At 38.0% G+C, this 17,405-nt stretch overlaps 2 protein-coding genes across 2 annotated transcripts in view; both read right to left on the bottom strand.

Annotated features, from left to right (window-relative positions):
- The window catches only part of LOC139712979 (SHC-transforming protein 1-like), a 54,031-nt gene extending 53,107 nt beyond the window's left edge, over window positions 1-924 (bottom strand). The window contains exon 1 of the mRNA XM_071624759.1: window positions 801-924. Coding sequence (XP_071480860.1) covers window positions 801-924 — 124 coding nt within the window. The remainder of the gene's footprint in view (window positions 1-800) is intronic.
- Window positions 925-3,467: 2,543 nt separating this feature from the next.
- LOC139712978 (SHC-transforming protein 3-like) overlaps window positions 3,468-17,405 on the bottom strand; it is a 36,587-nt gene continuing 22,649 nt past the window's right edge. Inside the window, exons 4-5 of the mRNA XM_071624758.1 lie at window positions 14,472-14,525; window positions 3,468-3,728 (exon numbers count right to left, since the gene is read on the bottom strand). Of these exons, the coding sequence (XP_071480859.1) occupies window positions 3,651-3,728; window positions 14,472-14,525 (132 nt within the window). The 3' untranslated portion in view covers window positions 3,468-3,650. The remainder of the gene's footprint in view (window positions 3,729-14,471; window positions 14,526-17,405) is intronic.

Genomic DNA, 17,405 nt, shown 5'->3' with positions numbered 1-17,405 from the left:
CACCCACACGCACAGAGTGGCACAAGCCCTACACAAGCACTCCCTTTCTTTAACTACCCAATCATGTCTGTTTACATATCCCAAACATACAGCTACATTGTAAATTGTATTAATGTGGGAACTACTTAGACAGAGTTCTTAGATGGCAAATGCCATTGGAACTAGATTTCTGCAATATCTCCTGAATGATAAGATGTGAATATTACCTGAGAATCCTGACTGTGCCTTGACAATTTCAAGTTTTCAATAAGTTCCCCACTCTACCCCCTTCCATTGTTTGTTTGCTTTTCTATTAGATCTCTTTCTCTCTCTCTGTATTAAACTATGTTTCACTTTGCACATGTGGCAGCCATACATTCTTTTCTTGATGTAAAGGGGCCACTTAACATCAAGTTTAGATCGCTACAAGTACAAACCTTGAAATCAATTGGGGCTCACATTGAACTCAATGGGGCCTTATATTGAATGGGGGCTTACATTGAATTTCAAGGAAGCACGCCGTTGCTGTTGCAGGTTTTTAAAAATTTTCATTAATGTTTGTGTTTTTGTTTAACTGTTGTCAGGTTGGGGATATATTTGTATAATGTATACATATATGCTTGTATATATAATATGTATATAAATATATGTATATATATTTTTTTTTGGGGGGGTGGAGGAATATCACTCATATACATGTATATAGTTTTTGTGCATGACTGTTTGCAGCCCACCTTTCAGTCAGCATTTGACAAGGCATGACTTATTCTCTGACACAGAGGCCATCACTGGCACACATCATGCAGACATGTGATACATACATGTAAGTCTATCTTCTTCCATGGACCCAGTGGGGAGGGGCAGGGGCAGGGGCAGGGGCAGGGGGAGGAGCAGGGAGAGGGGCAGGGGCAGGGGCAGGGGCAGGGGAAGGGGGTGATGAACCATGTCTGAGCCTCCTTCTCCAGTGGCCAGGGGCCTGTCCCTGAATAATCCCCCATGTAACAACCATCGTCTCCATATTCCAGACGGGGGCTGCGGCGGAAATAAGCCCAGTGGATTTTCGTCCCCCCTGTCCAAACTGAATTGATCTCTGAGGATTCTTCACCTGTGTAGCGGTGCGTTCCTGCAGCCAATCACACCATCTTTGGCTCACCGGGCCTGCCACGTGTGGCGACTGTCAGAACCGCACTACCCCCCAGGTAACCAAGTAGCCCCTGCCGTGGAAACGCTGAGGTTACGAAACATCCGGGTGAAAACAACATTGGGATCGCTGACCATATTCGCCTGCGATCACATAATATGTGGAGGAGAAGATCATATTCCAACCGCAATGAACTTGAGATGTATTTCTTATCGTGACTCATAGACATGTGACAATGCACTGGCATTTCTGCACTGATTTCCTCCTATCTTATTTTGGGGTATGATTATCACTTACTACCAAAGTCCTATTTTGTCTGAACAAATCTGCAGTCACATTGTAAGCATTATTTTAAAGAAGCACTGCGGTAGATCAGCTTTTTGCTATGTAAAAAAAGAAAAGAAAAGACCATTCGGCACTATTAAAATGAACCAGAGAGCAAAATGTTTTTCTAGTCAAGAAAGTGACCCAAAGTTTGCAATTTTGTCTTCCCACCCCCACATGACACAAACCAAACTCAGACATTATGAGTAATTACAGCCGTATGTTGCTTTACACATGTTCTGTGTGACTCATATTGCACCACTGAGAACTACTATAGCTTGCCATTTTACTAACTAGCCTACAACATCCTTCCCCTCCCTCCCACCCCCCCCCCCCCCAACATGGGGGAGGGGGGCTAAGTTTTCTGGAAAAATGCTGTGCTATTTGGATCTCTCAGTACTATGTACTATTTTCTAATTGGGCCTATTCTAGGATGGAGGCAAAAACAGGCGGAATTTTCCATCCACGTTGGGTGCTGAAATCCACCTTTCTGACCTTTCAAGTCTTGGCACTGTTGGATGACGAGCAGCATTTGATTGTTGGTGTTCATTGCAGCTCAATGGCTACTTGTAATGCTGAACAAACTGAGAATCAAGTGTGTTGTTGTTGTTGTTGGGTTTTTTTTAACAATACTGGACACTTGTTTGATGAGGGTGGACATGGACTCGATTCATTCAGGCTAGAGTTCTGGACATTAATCAATTCACACCGAGACAGATTCCTCTTGCCAAATCATCGACTGTTACAAGACCCTTTGCAAAAGTCAACTATAGGCTATCTAATCTAACGAATGATGCACCATGCCATATGCCGCGTACCATCATACCCAAGGTTATGACCCTGTGTAGCGCCATCTTGTGTTCGTAAGATGTAGAGTTACACAATGCTATCATCACGGTCAAGTTATGGCAGTCAGCAATAGCGATCTCAATGCCAATTCAGCCATCGTCTGACATTTTCTTTTAAACCGTAATTACAATAATGATAATAATTTTGATATAATCTTTTTGCAACATGTTATAACAATTTTGAACAGTAATTCAGAATGACAACAGTTTAATCCCTAGACTCATCCAATGATTACTTATTTTACGTATTCCATGGACTGGTGATGCATAGTGTGGTGCTGCTGTATGTGTGTGACACTGAGATCACTGGTGTAGTGCGTGTGACGAGTGCTGATGTTATGATGCTGACCACACAAATTATTTCATTTTGGAACATTCCTTTAAAGGGATCGTACAGTTTTGGTTGAGACCTAATTTCAGGTTTCTAAAATTTTTTTGTGAGATAATGAGAAACCTCTTATGAAATATGAAAGAGCATGTGATTTTATGAGGAATTCTACGTTTATTTGATGAAAATTGGTTTTGAAATGGCCGAGATATTCAAAAAAGGGCAATTCTGATAAAGTGTGGGACCCACACTTTATTACGATTACTTTGTTTTACTTTGTTTTTGGATGTTTCAGTCATTCCAAACCCGATTTTCATCAAATAAACTTTGAATTCCTCTTAAAATGATATGCTCTGTACTATATCATAAGTGTTTTGTTGGTATCTCACAAAAAGTTAAAAGCCCAATTCTCATCTCCGCCAATACTGTACTATCCCTTTAACCATATTTTATTTAATATTTCTCTTAATGAAGAGACAGTGTGGGCAGGTATTTTTTTATTTCTAATCAAATTGAACAGACCTTTCATCCTACTAACAACATAAAAAGCTTAATAACAAAATTCTTCAACTTATATTTGATGGACAAAGCAAAGATGACCCAAAAAAAAGAATAAATCAGCATAATTCGCATACTTTACCTAGTGGAAATAAAAAAAAACCTCTGGTTTTGAGTGCGGCAAAGCACACAAACTTTGATATAATGGTAGAATAGATCCATTTATGGATGGATTTACTGCATAACATTTCACGATTTGGGACTTTATTCAATACAGAATAATTCCCCCCCCCCCAAAAAAAAAAAAAGAATGACACATAACACTTGTAAAAACATCAATATGGCTCTTTGTGTTTTGGTTGCTTATGCGTGTTCATGTATGTTTGCTCGTTTGTTTGCGTTTTGCGCAAACGAGGGAGTCATGTTTCAGCTATGTGGAGGTCTAATGATGGCATACAATGTATTATTTGATGTGGAAAAGAGGGTGGTATTATCACATTACACAGATGATCACCAACACCATTCAGATCTCTTAAGAATGCAAGTAATCGTAATTACCTCTGCCATTGACTGGATCCTTTGCCACGTACGCCACATAGTTCTGTGTTTCCTGCAGACATAGGAAAGGGGGCAGAGATAAAGAGAAAAAGAAAAGAGATAAAAATAATAACCAGTTGATTTAATGACGAGTGCACTATAGTATTCATGTAAAGACCGAGAATGTAACATGAGAATTATACTCCGTAATCAAACCAGATTAAACTTTTGCAAAAATACATCAAACTTATGAGTGCAACCAGAGTACTTCAGTTCCATAAGATGACAACATCCAAATGATGAAATGATTAATACTTACTGATCTAAAGTGGTGCAAAACTCAAAAATGCTTGTTGATGCAAATGACACAAAACAATACAGTTATTACAGCAGATATTGCATCTTTCTGAAAATTTCTATTGTAGTTTAGCCAGTGCAAACTATTTCATTTAAAGTGGAGGCCAAAGACAATGTTATCGAGACTGTGCCCAACATGAATTATGATTGAATTAAACATGATATGCTTAATTACTTTTTCAATCGTCTGGAAGTAAGCAGTTCCTACCAGAGTAGATGCACCACAGTAAATGCCAAGTTAAGTGTGTGCAGACCAGCTAACTCATTTTTTCTCCAGATGGAATAAGTGACCAACTTTGGCACAATAACCTCATGTACATGTACCATTTGTAACTGCTTCAAAATTAGCTTACCTTGATACATGTAGGTGGAAGTGTTTTATTCCTGGCTTTTTGTAGGCGGGTGTATTTCATATAATATCAATAAAACTGTTTTCATCACTGGAATACAACTTTACCTTTCTAACACTTCCTCTATAGATGATCCTTATCAGAGAGCATTTTCTTTGTATGTCTAGAGGTTCTTCCTATAATTTGTATACGTATCTACAGAGGACTGAAGTGGTATAACACGTATCTACCATTTGCTCAATATATGAAAAACAAGCCCCATCCCCTCCCCCCCCAAAAAAAAAAAAAAATGGATGGAAAAAGAGATTTTTTTTCCCTCTCCCCTCCCTCCATGCACTGCACTTTGTAGACGAAAAGAAGACAGAATAAACATTTACATCTGTTTGCCATTCAAGATAATCGAGACCCAACGCTTTCCCGAAGAGAAGGTTGGTTATCAACCCACGTAGGTCTCTTATGTTTACATGAGAGGACTGACGTTACAGCTGTCCACTAATCAACCCCCCCCCCCACCCACCAAAGGTCTACCGAGAAAGCAAGAAGTTACGTCCTCAATTACGCAAACGGAAGCAAGATATGTTTTGTCAGCACTCAACATTCCCAGTAGCGCTAATTATCAAGCTGTATGAATCTTGATAACGGCGATACTTATCCTTGCTGATATGAATGGTAAAACGTATGCACCAGACGTAACTCTGATACGGCCTCAATTTGCCATACATCTTGTGTCAGGGTATAAAAGACTCAATTTTGCTGAAAAGAAGCTTGTCCTGCACCATATTATCCCATCTTAATTTCCTCAAAGCATCTGAAAAACTTGGTTCTCTAACTGGCCAAATCAAAAGATAGCTTGCATCCATTCGCATGCCAGTACAATCTCTGAATCCCCCACAGCATTTTAAGGGGAGATTGACCCAAGCATGCATACCAATTCATTAAATGCAGATAAATGAATGAACTTATCTGTGGAAGTATGAGGATTTTTTTTTTGTCATTAATTCAAAAATCAAGACTTTTTATAAAAGTAGTTGTTAATTCAAGATAAAGATTCATGAAAACTGTATTTTCACTCCGGAACGGACCGTGAAATTTTGTTCAATCTTTCACTGCTGTATTCCTCTATCTTAAATCCTCTGAAATCCAACTGATGACCAAAGAAAATTCCCCCCCCCCCCCTCAAAGAGATACATGTATCATCACAAATACTCTGAAGGCCTGTCAGTACACATCCACTGATTACACTCTTATGCGTGTATGCTTGCACAAACTTGACATTTACAATGTATTGTAACCTAAACTTTTATCTTTATCATGATTGAGACTGAAATGCAATGCTTTCGTTTTTTTTTTTTGATGGTTAAAAATAAAAAATGGGGCTCTGACTGCCCATTTGTATAATGAGACCTGCTAAATAAATTGCCTAGTCAAAGAAACCAAAAATCCTTGACAGCACTTTTACAAGGGTACTACATGCATGTATATTGATTTATTTGCATTGTGAAAAACATGGCATATGCTATCCTTTCAGGGGAAAAACAGACTTTAGAATAAGGGCACAGTTTAATTTCATAAACCTAAGCAAAATAAATCATCCCCACATAGTTAGACATGCATTATGAAATGCTTTCAAAATAATAGTGAGAAACCTCATCATACAAACAAACTTGGGGGCATGTACCGTGTATGTACTTGGGTAGATCTTGAAGAAATCCTTCAAAGTTCCTTTTAAACATGCAACAATGCACAAAGAATAGAAAATCGATCATTTTCCTCAAATCTTTTCATGGACAAAAAACAAAACAAAACTACATATTCCTGTATTCATCTGTATCTTCCTCTGGCTTTTGGTATGGTATGTTTCACTGCGTGCCACAAATGGGGACGTCACCCATGCGTGACCTCTGACGTACAATGTAGTGATGATTTCATTCGAATGTTTCCTTGTGCGGCCTGGTCAGCGTAGGTGCAGCGATGTAACCAGAGAGTCTGAGACTCCAATGTTTTCACTCTCTGTGTTGAATCTCCTTTTTTAAACAGACATTACTCAGTTAATCATTCACTCACGTCTCATTTTCTGTGGTCTTCGTCATTCGTGTACTGTTTCCAATAATTCCCCTCATTAAACCCCCAATCGAACTATCGTGCCGTGACAGCAGCATTACATCACACGTGACGTCAGCAATATTGGCAGAACGTTTGTCTGTTGAAGAATGAGTGCAATCGCAAACCCCAACATAAAACAAGTCAGTGTGTGTATGTGTGTGGGTGTGGGAGGGTGAGGGAGGAAGGGGATTATTGTTGTTTATAATGCATAACCCATCACCTACATGTACAGGGACCTGACAGATATCATACACACTCTATGGCAATTTGGGAATTTCATGTACAATAAATCAAAATGTTGTACCTTTGATGCCATCGCAAATTTTTTTTTTTTTTTTTTTTTTTTGGGGGGGGGGGGGTAAAATGCTTGCAGGTTGTATGTCCCCCTCTGAAGCCACTGTGAAACAAAAGAGTCAAAGGTATGCAACACTTTTGTTGTTGTTTTTGTGGTGGTGGTAGTCATCGCTTCTGAAATCTCCAATACTGGCTAAAAGGGAAAACGGATTGCTCATATGCCTGCAGAAACTCTTGATTTTTGCTCTAAAATTTACACATATGTATGCATATTAGAAATGTGTGAAATAACGCTGTGACAACACAATTTTAGGTGTGAGTTTCTTTAATTTGTCTACCTCTACAAATCAAATTTGTTAAGATCGCAACTGCTGATCTGTAGATTAACAAACATGTGAAAAAAGGAACCAGTGGAACTCGAACCTGTCATCTAATGCTACAAATTCAATTTGCAGAGGGAGACAAATTGAAGAAACTCACACCTGAGCCTTCACACCTCTAAATAATATCTTTCTTTCATTTAACACAATTTTAGTTGGGTAACTACAATAATGCAAAATGTTAGCCTTTTATTGAAGTATGCTGACAGTATTGCAGTCTGAGAACATATCCAATTAAGATTGTTATATAATGTTTTATAATAAATTATCAATGATTGATAATCAGGCCATAGTTGTATCCATCGATCTTCTGTGCCAGGGTGTATCGCATGCAGCTTGTTGGGAAATACTGCTGCTAGGGTACAAACGTTCTACCTACCAACTACTAAATGGAGAGGGCACTTCAGAAATAAAAGTCTGCTACAACGTTATCATTTTATGCTTTAAATTTTCAAGTACTCCACAGCAACTCCTTATCCTAGCATATCACATCCGCCAGACAAGTTTCTTGGTAGAACCTTTTGATGTATTGCAGGCCAATTCCAAATGGTGGAAGATGAATTTTGACCCCTTCTGAAAAACTATGTTTTGGCTTGAACTCTTTCATTTCCACAGATCCCTATCCATGAATGAGATCCCAATCCCAGTGTGAGGTCATGGTCCTGGGAAGGTTAATAACTATGTTTCTCAAGAGTCAGATCTCACTTATCTTCGTACGGCCCGACTCCCCATCTAGCTCGCTGTGTGTGGGAGAGAGCACACACCCTCACACCACATCCTCAATATCGGTATCTCGCAGCACCACCGAGGTGTCAGGAATCTCGCCTGTTAGTGAAAGTGGCACTTTGATACCCACAGGATGTCAGAATTTTTCACGGCTGTTTGGCAAAATATCTGCACTCGGCAAACGCCATTATACCTGTCTCCCAAGCATTCCCTCTCATCTCAATGTTTCCTTTTTGCAGATGTAGAAACTTAACCAGGGTTTACTGAAGGCATTGATACATGAACGGTGGCCTGAAACCGGATTAATATCACATGCTGATGAGTAGTTTCCTGCTTTCCGTTACCCAATCGCAAATAATCAAAGGTTTGAGAGTTTCACACAATCACTGTCAAACCAAAATGACTTTATTGAGACAAGTGGCACTATATACTACAAACCATAAAGAGCAATTACAATTGGTCGGTTTCACATTCACAGCCATTGACTTTCTGTACTAGTGAAAGCAGAATAGCAACTCTTATGAATAATGTATGTATGTCACTACAGGCTATTCATCTCAGAAATGTTTCGCTCTTAAAGGGTTCTCTGAAATGCTAGGATCAGAGGTAGCCATGTTCTTGTATTTTAAATGGGGAATTCACAGATGCCCATCTATTTTTGAACAAATGAAGGGTTAAGAAATGATACAGATTTCAATATATGATCAGGAAGGCCTCCGGAAAAAGAGACTGGGTTTAATCACTAGCATTGTGACCATATCATAATGAGACTACAATGTAATACTTCATATTCAAATACATGTGTAATCATACTTTATGCATACATTTTTTTTTTTTTTTTGCTGTTCTAGATAAGCAAAAAGCTTCTCAAAACTAATGTATGAAAACTGGATTCCAAGTGTTGAAATGCACAAAGTATAGTACTGGAAGATGTAATAGCTTGTTACTAGGTCTTCAGAGGAAAAGTTTGCATAAAGTTGAAATAGTAAACTACTAAATTGAAGGTCCTATTTACCTTTGGGAGCGGTGATTTAAAAAACGTTCAAGATATCACATTTGATGCATACATGTAGGTATGTTGTATCACAAAGCATCCTACCATATAAAGTTTTTGCAATAAATCCTAACATATAAGGAGATATCAGTATTTTTCTCAATAAACCATAACTGTAGACGGTTTAGTTTGGAAACATCTTTATAATAACAATTGTTCACATTTTGTATGTTTATTATACGGATTCAAATTTTTACAGTTGTTGTTTCTATCCCTAACTCACATTTTAGAACTAATTTAAAGCACTAATGCTGGGTTTTTGTTTCATCTGCAAATGGTAAATCATGCCTTTAAACTTTCCTGCTCAGTAATATTTGGAAACTAAAAGACTCACTTCACAGCCTCTTTCACTTGATAATATTGCCACATCTTCATAGCATATGAGGTTGCTACACTGCTACTGTTCATTGGGAACAGGAGACGACTTTCTAGCTAATGTCTGTATAAACATCTACCTTCCTACATGTTTAACTTACTTTTTTTTATCACAGCCACATAAAAGCTGGGTGGATATTCACAGTAATTTTAATACTAACATGAGAGAAGGACTCTAAAGGGACCTTTATTATGCATTACATCCTCTTCCTTCCAAGCTAAGGATGGGAATCAGTGGTGCAGAAGAATAATCCAAGGAGCAAACTTCTTTGCTGGCTTCACTCATTGTTACTAGAGCATCTTGCATTAAACCATCTCTTGTATCCCGTTTAAACTGCAGCCAAAATTTGGAGCCTCCTCAAACCATCTCAAAAACCCTTTCGTAAGAAGTGATCGCTTGTGTATTTATACTGTTCGCACGGCCTGCCCATAGCAGGCTCTGGCTGGCTCCGTTTTCATGGCAACCGACCTGCCCCTCCAATAAACAGCACGGGCTTTTGAATTTCTTATGTAACCACAAAAGTGATTGAGCACGAAAGTGTGCAAGTGGTGCAGTATTTTATTAGCGGCAGTCGGTCGTGACAGCTGATTTTTTCACGCTAACTGGCAATGACCTTCAATGATAAGACTTCCGGGTCAACAAAAAGCCGCTTCTTGGAATCTGTGGTGTTTATACTGCAGCCGAGGCTCTTCGAAGCAGCTACAGGAGGCTCTGAAACCACCCCTCAGGTGATATCAGAACCTGAACAGAACGGATCTCCTTTTTCGTATTCTGTCTGTTCATACCGAGCTGGCATGGTGCTCGAGGCTGCGCTGCTTGAGGAGGCCTAAGAACTCACTTTTTGCTTACAGGTTTGTAGTATAAATGGGATATAGGAGTTTACATGGAGTAAACATCAGCAAGTATTTACCTATCGACAATGCAGTGGAGAGAGTGTGCATATGTTTTTGCACAGTGAGGGTGGCTAACAGTTGTCGTACAGTTAGATCTAATCTTACAATGCAGGAGATATACATATTCACATTATCCCCCCCCCCCCCAACTGTAATCTTTTTAAAGGTGATAACTACCATCACATTCATAGAGCATGCAGCCAAATATTTCAGTTCATTTCATACTGTTAAGAAGTTTATTCAATAAAAGAGAATGATTATCCTCCTTAAAACAGGTATTTCATAACATGAAATATCACACCAAAAGCATCGTACATTGAATGTCTCACTTTCTAAAAGCAATCTCCATTTCAATGCCCTAGTTTAATTTCCCCCTTTTGATATGTTTGAAGAGTATGATATCAATTGCTTTTTTCAGGAAAGAGCCACTATAATGTTTAGTTTTCCTTGTTTGTTTTATGGTTGACTCCATACAAGTGTATGCACCTTGCAATATCACTGATCCAGTGCAGGGTGATGATTTGTAAAAAAAAAAAATAATAATAATAAAAAAAATAAAATGAAAATAAATAAATAAATAAATAAATAAATAAATAAATAGAAAAATGAATACATAAATGAATAAAGAAATAAATGAATGAATGAATGAAGAAATAAATAAATGAATAATTAAATAAATACATAAATACATAATAAATATTTATTAAAAACAAAATATGTGTGGATCAGGCCTCAGTCTAATGGCTTCTCAGTGTTAATCTGAAGCAGTGAACTACTAAGATCTAATTTACGTCTCTTCAACAGTCAGGTATAAATGTCAAACAGATGTAATCCTTCTTAATACCAATTTAGGGTTCCACAGGACCTTAATAGCTGAAGGTGGCACTGGAAAATACAATTTGTAACCTCGACCTAGTGACCTTCGATTCCTACTTTGATCTTCCATTCCCAATTTTCACATCTACATAATTTGTCATTCATTTTTCCACATCTAATCAAATAACTTTCAATATGATCCTACTGTTCTACCTCCGAACATTTAGCACTTATTGCTTAAACTACTACTCTATGCAAATATTACGTTCATCCCCCCTACCAAATTGCATTGCCGCTGAACATTCCTACGGGGAGTTGTTGCTCAAAAAATGACTTTATCAAAACTTCCCTTCACTTTTCACTTTGAGGAATTTCAAGCCCCAAATCTAATCAGTATGTATACACCTCAAGTAGCATACCTGCACTAAGTATTAAGAAAATCAACCGAACATTTTCCCCCTACAGGGTTGTAGTTGCAATAACAAGAGACCCGCGGGTCTAGCGCTCACCTGAGTATCGCAAGTTCACCTTTCACGCAGTCACTAATCTAAATTATTCACAGCTCTACCAAAATTTGACCAGGCATTCTCAAGTACAACTGTAGAAGAGGAAAATGTACAATAAGGGCCCAAATCTTTTAAGATTCCTTAATTTGGGGGGATGGGGGCCCCCTGGGGCCCTCTGGGTGGGGCATGGAGCCCATTTTGATAAATTGAGATCCTAATCCCAAGGGATGCTACCTGCCAAGTTTGGTGAAAATCCATCATGAGGTTTTCAGGAAGAAGATGAAAATGTACAATTTAGGCTCAGGTGAGCTAAAAAGATCTGGGAGAGACAAACAGACAGATGGACAGACAGACAACCAAACAACACACCTTTGTCTCTCTTCAGAGCAGAGGTATAATCAAGTGATAGATTACAAATATAAATCAACCTATCCAAACTGCTTAAAAAGGAAGTAAAAGCAGTTACCACAAATGGCAATTAATCACCAAGTGCAAAGTTGCAGAGCCCTAAATGCCAAGACCAGAAGGAAAGCATGCTTTGATGAATGCCAGTATTTTTTCACATTATTTTTGTGTGTGTGTGTGTGACTGCAGATACCAAACAGAAACAAGCACAGAACAGCACAGCATATAAAGTTCAAGCTTCATTTCATCATTTCAGAAAGTGAAAATATTTGTTTTATCTGTTGTACTATGTATTTGTAGACTGCGACCCGAGCTTGAAAAAATATGTCGAATATTTGATACGTTTGACATATGAGATCATGAGACTCACAAATAGGACATCTTCAGTACATCACCTCTAGTTGACAAATTTGTTTCAATGGCAAGCTTGTGTTCATGTACCCTGTCCCTCTTGTTTTCTACATTAAAGATTCATGTTATTTTGATCACATCAGCGTTTGTTCTGGTCATGCTCCTATAAAGAGTTTCCTTTCATGAAACGTGTGGATATTTGGCATGTACCAAAGGGATAAGAAAAGAAAACAAAGGTGTAACTAGCACTGCTGTTTTCATGAGGAAGGAAGAGATAAAAAAGCTGTGTCCTGGCTGGAACAACAGAAACATAAAAATGAGCCACGCATTTTAGAAGGAAATTGAAAGGACAATTCTGTACCAGAAATGACTTGATTTCCAAAAGAGAAAAACAATTTACAAGCATAGCAATGGATTTTTTTTTTAATGAAAATTGGGTTGAAAACGAGGACAAATTGAAAAAGTTTAAAGATTAGCTAATTTGTACTAGCGATTGTGATCTGTTCAGCATGTGTGTTACCGTCACTCATCAGGTTCATGGGAAACTGTTCCTGTCCAGTATCAATCTGCAATTCTTTACTTCAAACAGCTACAGTGTAAAATCAACATCAGGCACCAGAGCATATATATCCCAGAGTCTTCAGCCTTATATGCGAAGTAGAGTATATTATTATAGTAACTGCGCAGTATAAATGTCCTTTATTATTATTATCATTATAATCTATGTCCGCATTACATCATTCCAGAGAAATCCTGCCAACTTTGAGATGAACATCATAAGTTGAATGGCGTTTTCCACTAATATTGACAAGTTTTTCTTTGTTCTTTTCTTTCTCAAAATGAATACAGAGATTGGATGATAATGACAGGCATCAGAAATTCATCTATTCCACCCCTTCACAGTTAAAGACCCTGTTTACCTTTGGGAGCAGTGATTTTAAAAATGTTCAAGATATCACATTTGATGCATATTATGTGTACATGTAGGTCAGTTGCATCACAAAACATCCTTCCATATAAAATGTTTGCAATAAAGCCTAATATATAAGGAGATATCACTATTTTTATCAATAAACCATAACTGTAGACGGTTTAGTCTGGAAACATTTTTATCATAACTATTGTTCACATTTTGTATATTTAACAATACTTAACATCGATTAAATACCAATTCAGATTTTTACATGATTGTTTCTATCCCTAACTCGAATTTTAGAACTATTTGAAGCACTAATGCTATGTTTTTGTTTCATCTGCAAATGGTAAATTATGCCTTTGACACTGCAGAAAATTCTTGGAAGGAAAGGTCTTTGTTTATAGCGACCGGCCGCCTCGTCTGAATGTTTTATCATTGCCACCCTGTGCGTCAGTCATTCAACTGAACTAGATCTGCTCTCTCTACCACGTAAACTGTATCAATCCCTCGACTCCATCACTGCCAAGACACATGCTAGACAGGGCATTGAAGTATACATGAGATATATGCGGACTGATTAAAAGGTGCAGGTGTGGTACCCACTGCGCCGCAATTCATCACCCGAGGTCTCCCGAATACAAATATCAAGGGGAGAATGTAGTCTAGCCCAGTTCCATGGTATTACGAGGGATATCAGTATTACATGTATGATTCCACATAAAAAAATCCACGATTTGGGGATGCTTTCCAGGATTTCCCTTTGTATGTGAGAATCAGTGAAGAAAAAAAGTTATTTAGCTCAAATCACTTCATTTTTCTTATTGACCAAACTTAAATGTATCTTACATGTACTACTCTTAAATAATAAATTCTATATGGTATCCCCCACTATGTAGTTGCTGGTCTACAAGCCCCTTTGACATATTTAGCAAATCAAAGTAAATCACATATCACTGCTTTAACACAACTTTAAAGTTGCGTTCACGATGTTATGCTTACACACAAAATAAAATGTTTATGTCCGATGATACAATGAATGGAAGATGCCTCAAGCTATCAGAGAAAACATGTAATGGAACACTTTTTTTCTTTTTTTCTACAAATGGAGAAAATGTGATCTAGAATTTCACACTTGCCAATTACAAGCCCATTTCTATCTCTCTCACTATGGCAACCTTCAAGAATTTCAAGAATAACGAGGTGGGGGGGGGGGACCTGTGAGAGACAGCTAGTGGCCGTCTCTTGTGGCCAAAAGCCGGTAGGGTGGGGTGGGGCAGGGGGGTACTTACTGCATCACCGCCCGATGCGAACGAGATACCTTGCATCTGATGATTGGCAATGGGCTGTGTCAAGAGAAGCAAGAGAACAAAAACGTTGCAGCCAATTAATGACATCGTGGTGTAAAATCTTGGGGGAAAAAAAGAGAGAGACGTTGCAGACAGAGATTATTTTGACAGCTCAAAAAGACCTTCAAAGAGAGACAAATGGATGAATATTATTTCACAGAAACTAGGGAGACAAGATGACAAGATGATTGAAGTGCTAGGGGAGAGAACACAACTTTCTTTCAAAAAGACAACTAGAGACTATAAAAACAATGTTATCTCATCCAAGTCCGAGAAAAAAATTTCTGTGGTTGAATGTTGTATCTGCTGTTATCATTATTATTGTTGCTGTTGTTATTTTATTGTAATAATTATAGTATCATTATATCATTATCATTATTATTAGTAGTAGTAGTAGTAGTAGTAGTAGTAGTAGTAGTAGTAGTAGTAGTAGTAGTAGTGGTAATAATAGTAGTAGTAGTAGTAGTAGTAGTAGTAGCAGTAGCAATAGTATCATCATTGCTATCATTCCTTGATAATATTTCATCAGGTAGAATAAAAGCTTGGTCTTGGTCTCATTTTTATCATATACCACTGGTAATTTCAGTTGCACAATCATTTATTAGTAGATATTAGTAATCTATAACTGATCCTTATATGGATAACATAGTTTTAAAAAAACATAAAGTCATCATTTCTGCCTGGCAAATAGGCAACTTTGTTACCTTTTTCCTCTGTGCAGATTTAATACTGTAATGAAATTTTCGCGACTTGCCACTGGCATTCAACGCATATTGTGAAGGCAACAACTTTCGCTTGCATTTTAATTTCGCGAATGTTGCCACTCGCGAAATTCACGAAATTAAAATGTAAGCGAACATTCGTTTTACAGTAAATGTGCCAAGTAGGCCCTACTATCTACTACAACCGTAATCTACTTCCAATAAAAGATATCAGAGTTGGGAACTGCAGATTTTAAACAAAGACAAGACAGTAATTTCTGCCTTCATTCTACCCCAAGACTTGATGGGTCAGTATGAAAACAGGACAAAACATAACAAAGTTTGGGCAAGAATATCTCACTGTCAAGATACTGTGTGTGTCTACTGGTCACTAAATAATTCAGCCCTGTAATTCGTCAACATATGGACGATCTGTCGGCAGGAATAATTACTCCCAAGACCGGGAGAAATCCCGGGGCTGTCAGTGTGCATATCGCATTTCCCGCTGAGGCCCCGAGCGTGATACCCAGACCACTAATAGACACACAAATTCAAATGACTGGGTCGGTCATTCAATACCAGGCATTAAATGAAAGAGGAGCATGCATGTGTCTTAATGCAAAATAATGGAAGAACGACCTTTAAGTCACAAAGCCTACTTTTCCCTTTATAAGATTAGGTTCATTACTGGCAGCATATTCTCTTTATCCGTATTTAGAAACCACTCTCTGTGTTTATGAGTTTTACTCTCAAAACATTCGTGCCCTCTCAAATTCCTGACTTTTTTATGCAGTTCCACTCAATAATTGGCCTTTACTTACAGTAGAATGGGTTATTTTTCACCAGAAGTATTAACAATGCCAGTTTGTTACTTTTTCGCTGGGATACAGTAATTGTTAACCCATTGTTATACAGAGAAAAGAAAAAAATATTATTTAGGTAACATGAAGATGCTACAGTAGGAACATTAGGCCTACTATAAACAAACAGAATTTCAACCTCTTTTTAACGATACTTCCTGAAAAAAAAAAAAGATGTACCGAACATCTCCATGACCATGTACAACGCTGCACACTGGCACTGGTCCAACCGTCCAGGACCAGTAAAAAGCACTGTCGGACCAATAACTTTTCAGGAATTGGCCGGTAAAAAATGGAAAAACTGGGTGCCTACTAGTCCGACAAACAGGTCGGACCAGTAGAAAAAATGGGTTAGTGTGCAGCCCTGCCACATAACATTTGTATCGATATATTTCCAATTTGATGGAGTGACAACAGTCATAAGTCAGTTAGCAGGAAAATATGGTCACATGATATAAGCCATTACCCTTTCAAGAGCATAATGAGATGGGAAACATAAGAGGTCACAGAAATACAATTATCCATAATCACGAGGACATTACAACTAATCAAAGTTGTTTTCAATGGTAGATGAGAGCTACACTCTCAATAGTATGACACAAAAACATGCTAGCCGATCCCTATACCGATAACTGATTACAACGTATATAATAACTTCTCAAGACCGGCATCACAACCCGACTAGAAGCTATGAGGACACTAATGCTCATTAGTAAAAAGTGTCCGGCCGGCCAGTGAGTCACACTCATATGTCTCATTACGCTTAATAATGATCATGGATTTGAAATCTGCAGGCCGGCTGTGCCGCAAATTGGGAGACGGGGGTTAGAGAAGTAATTGGTCCTATTCATTCAAGGAAACCACAAAGGATTTTAGTTCTTCAAGCTATTATCTTGTTAACCAAGAGATGTGGGCTTCCATCACACACTGCACTTTGTTCTGTTGATGTGATTATTTCTACCGTCTTAAAATTTGTGTTCAATCCTGATAGAGAGCGTCCCCTTCATTTACTGTTGAAAGGAAAGTTTTCTCTGGGAGCAAATTGTCTCAAATAAAGGTAACAGCAGTAGATTTAAAATGAATTTCACTAGAAAAAGAGTCAGGATGAATAACTCAGACATAAAAAAGTTTTAATATTTGAATTTCTGTATATGGAATGGAATGGGAAGAAATGGAATGGAACAATTTTATTATCAAACTTCACAGCCCGAAGGGCTGAATTGTATCTGAATTGCAATGATAGAAAGTATATATACACAAAATAAATTACATAAGGAAACACGTTCAGAAATACCGTCCAACAGATAACTACCATG

This window comes from Diadema antillarum, unplaced genomic scaffold (genome assembly GCF_040938485.1).
Source record: "Diadema antillarum isolate AM-2024a unplaced genomic scaffold, OU_Dant_1.0 seq00001886_RagTag, whole genome shotgun sequence".
In the NCBI taxonomy this organism is placed as follows: domain Eukaryota; kingdom Metazoa; phylum Echinodermata; class Echinoidea; order Diadematoida; family Diadematidae; genus Diadema; species Diadema antillarum.
Note: the sequence above shows the minus strand (reverse complement) of the source record. Positions and strands in the feature narration are given on the sequence as shown.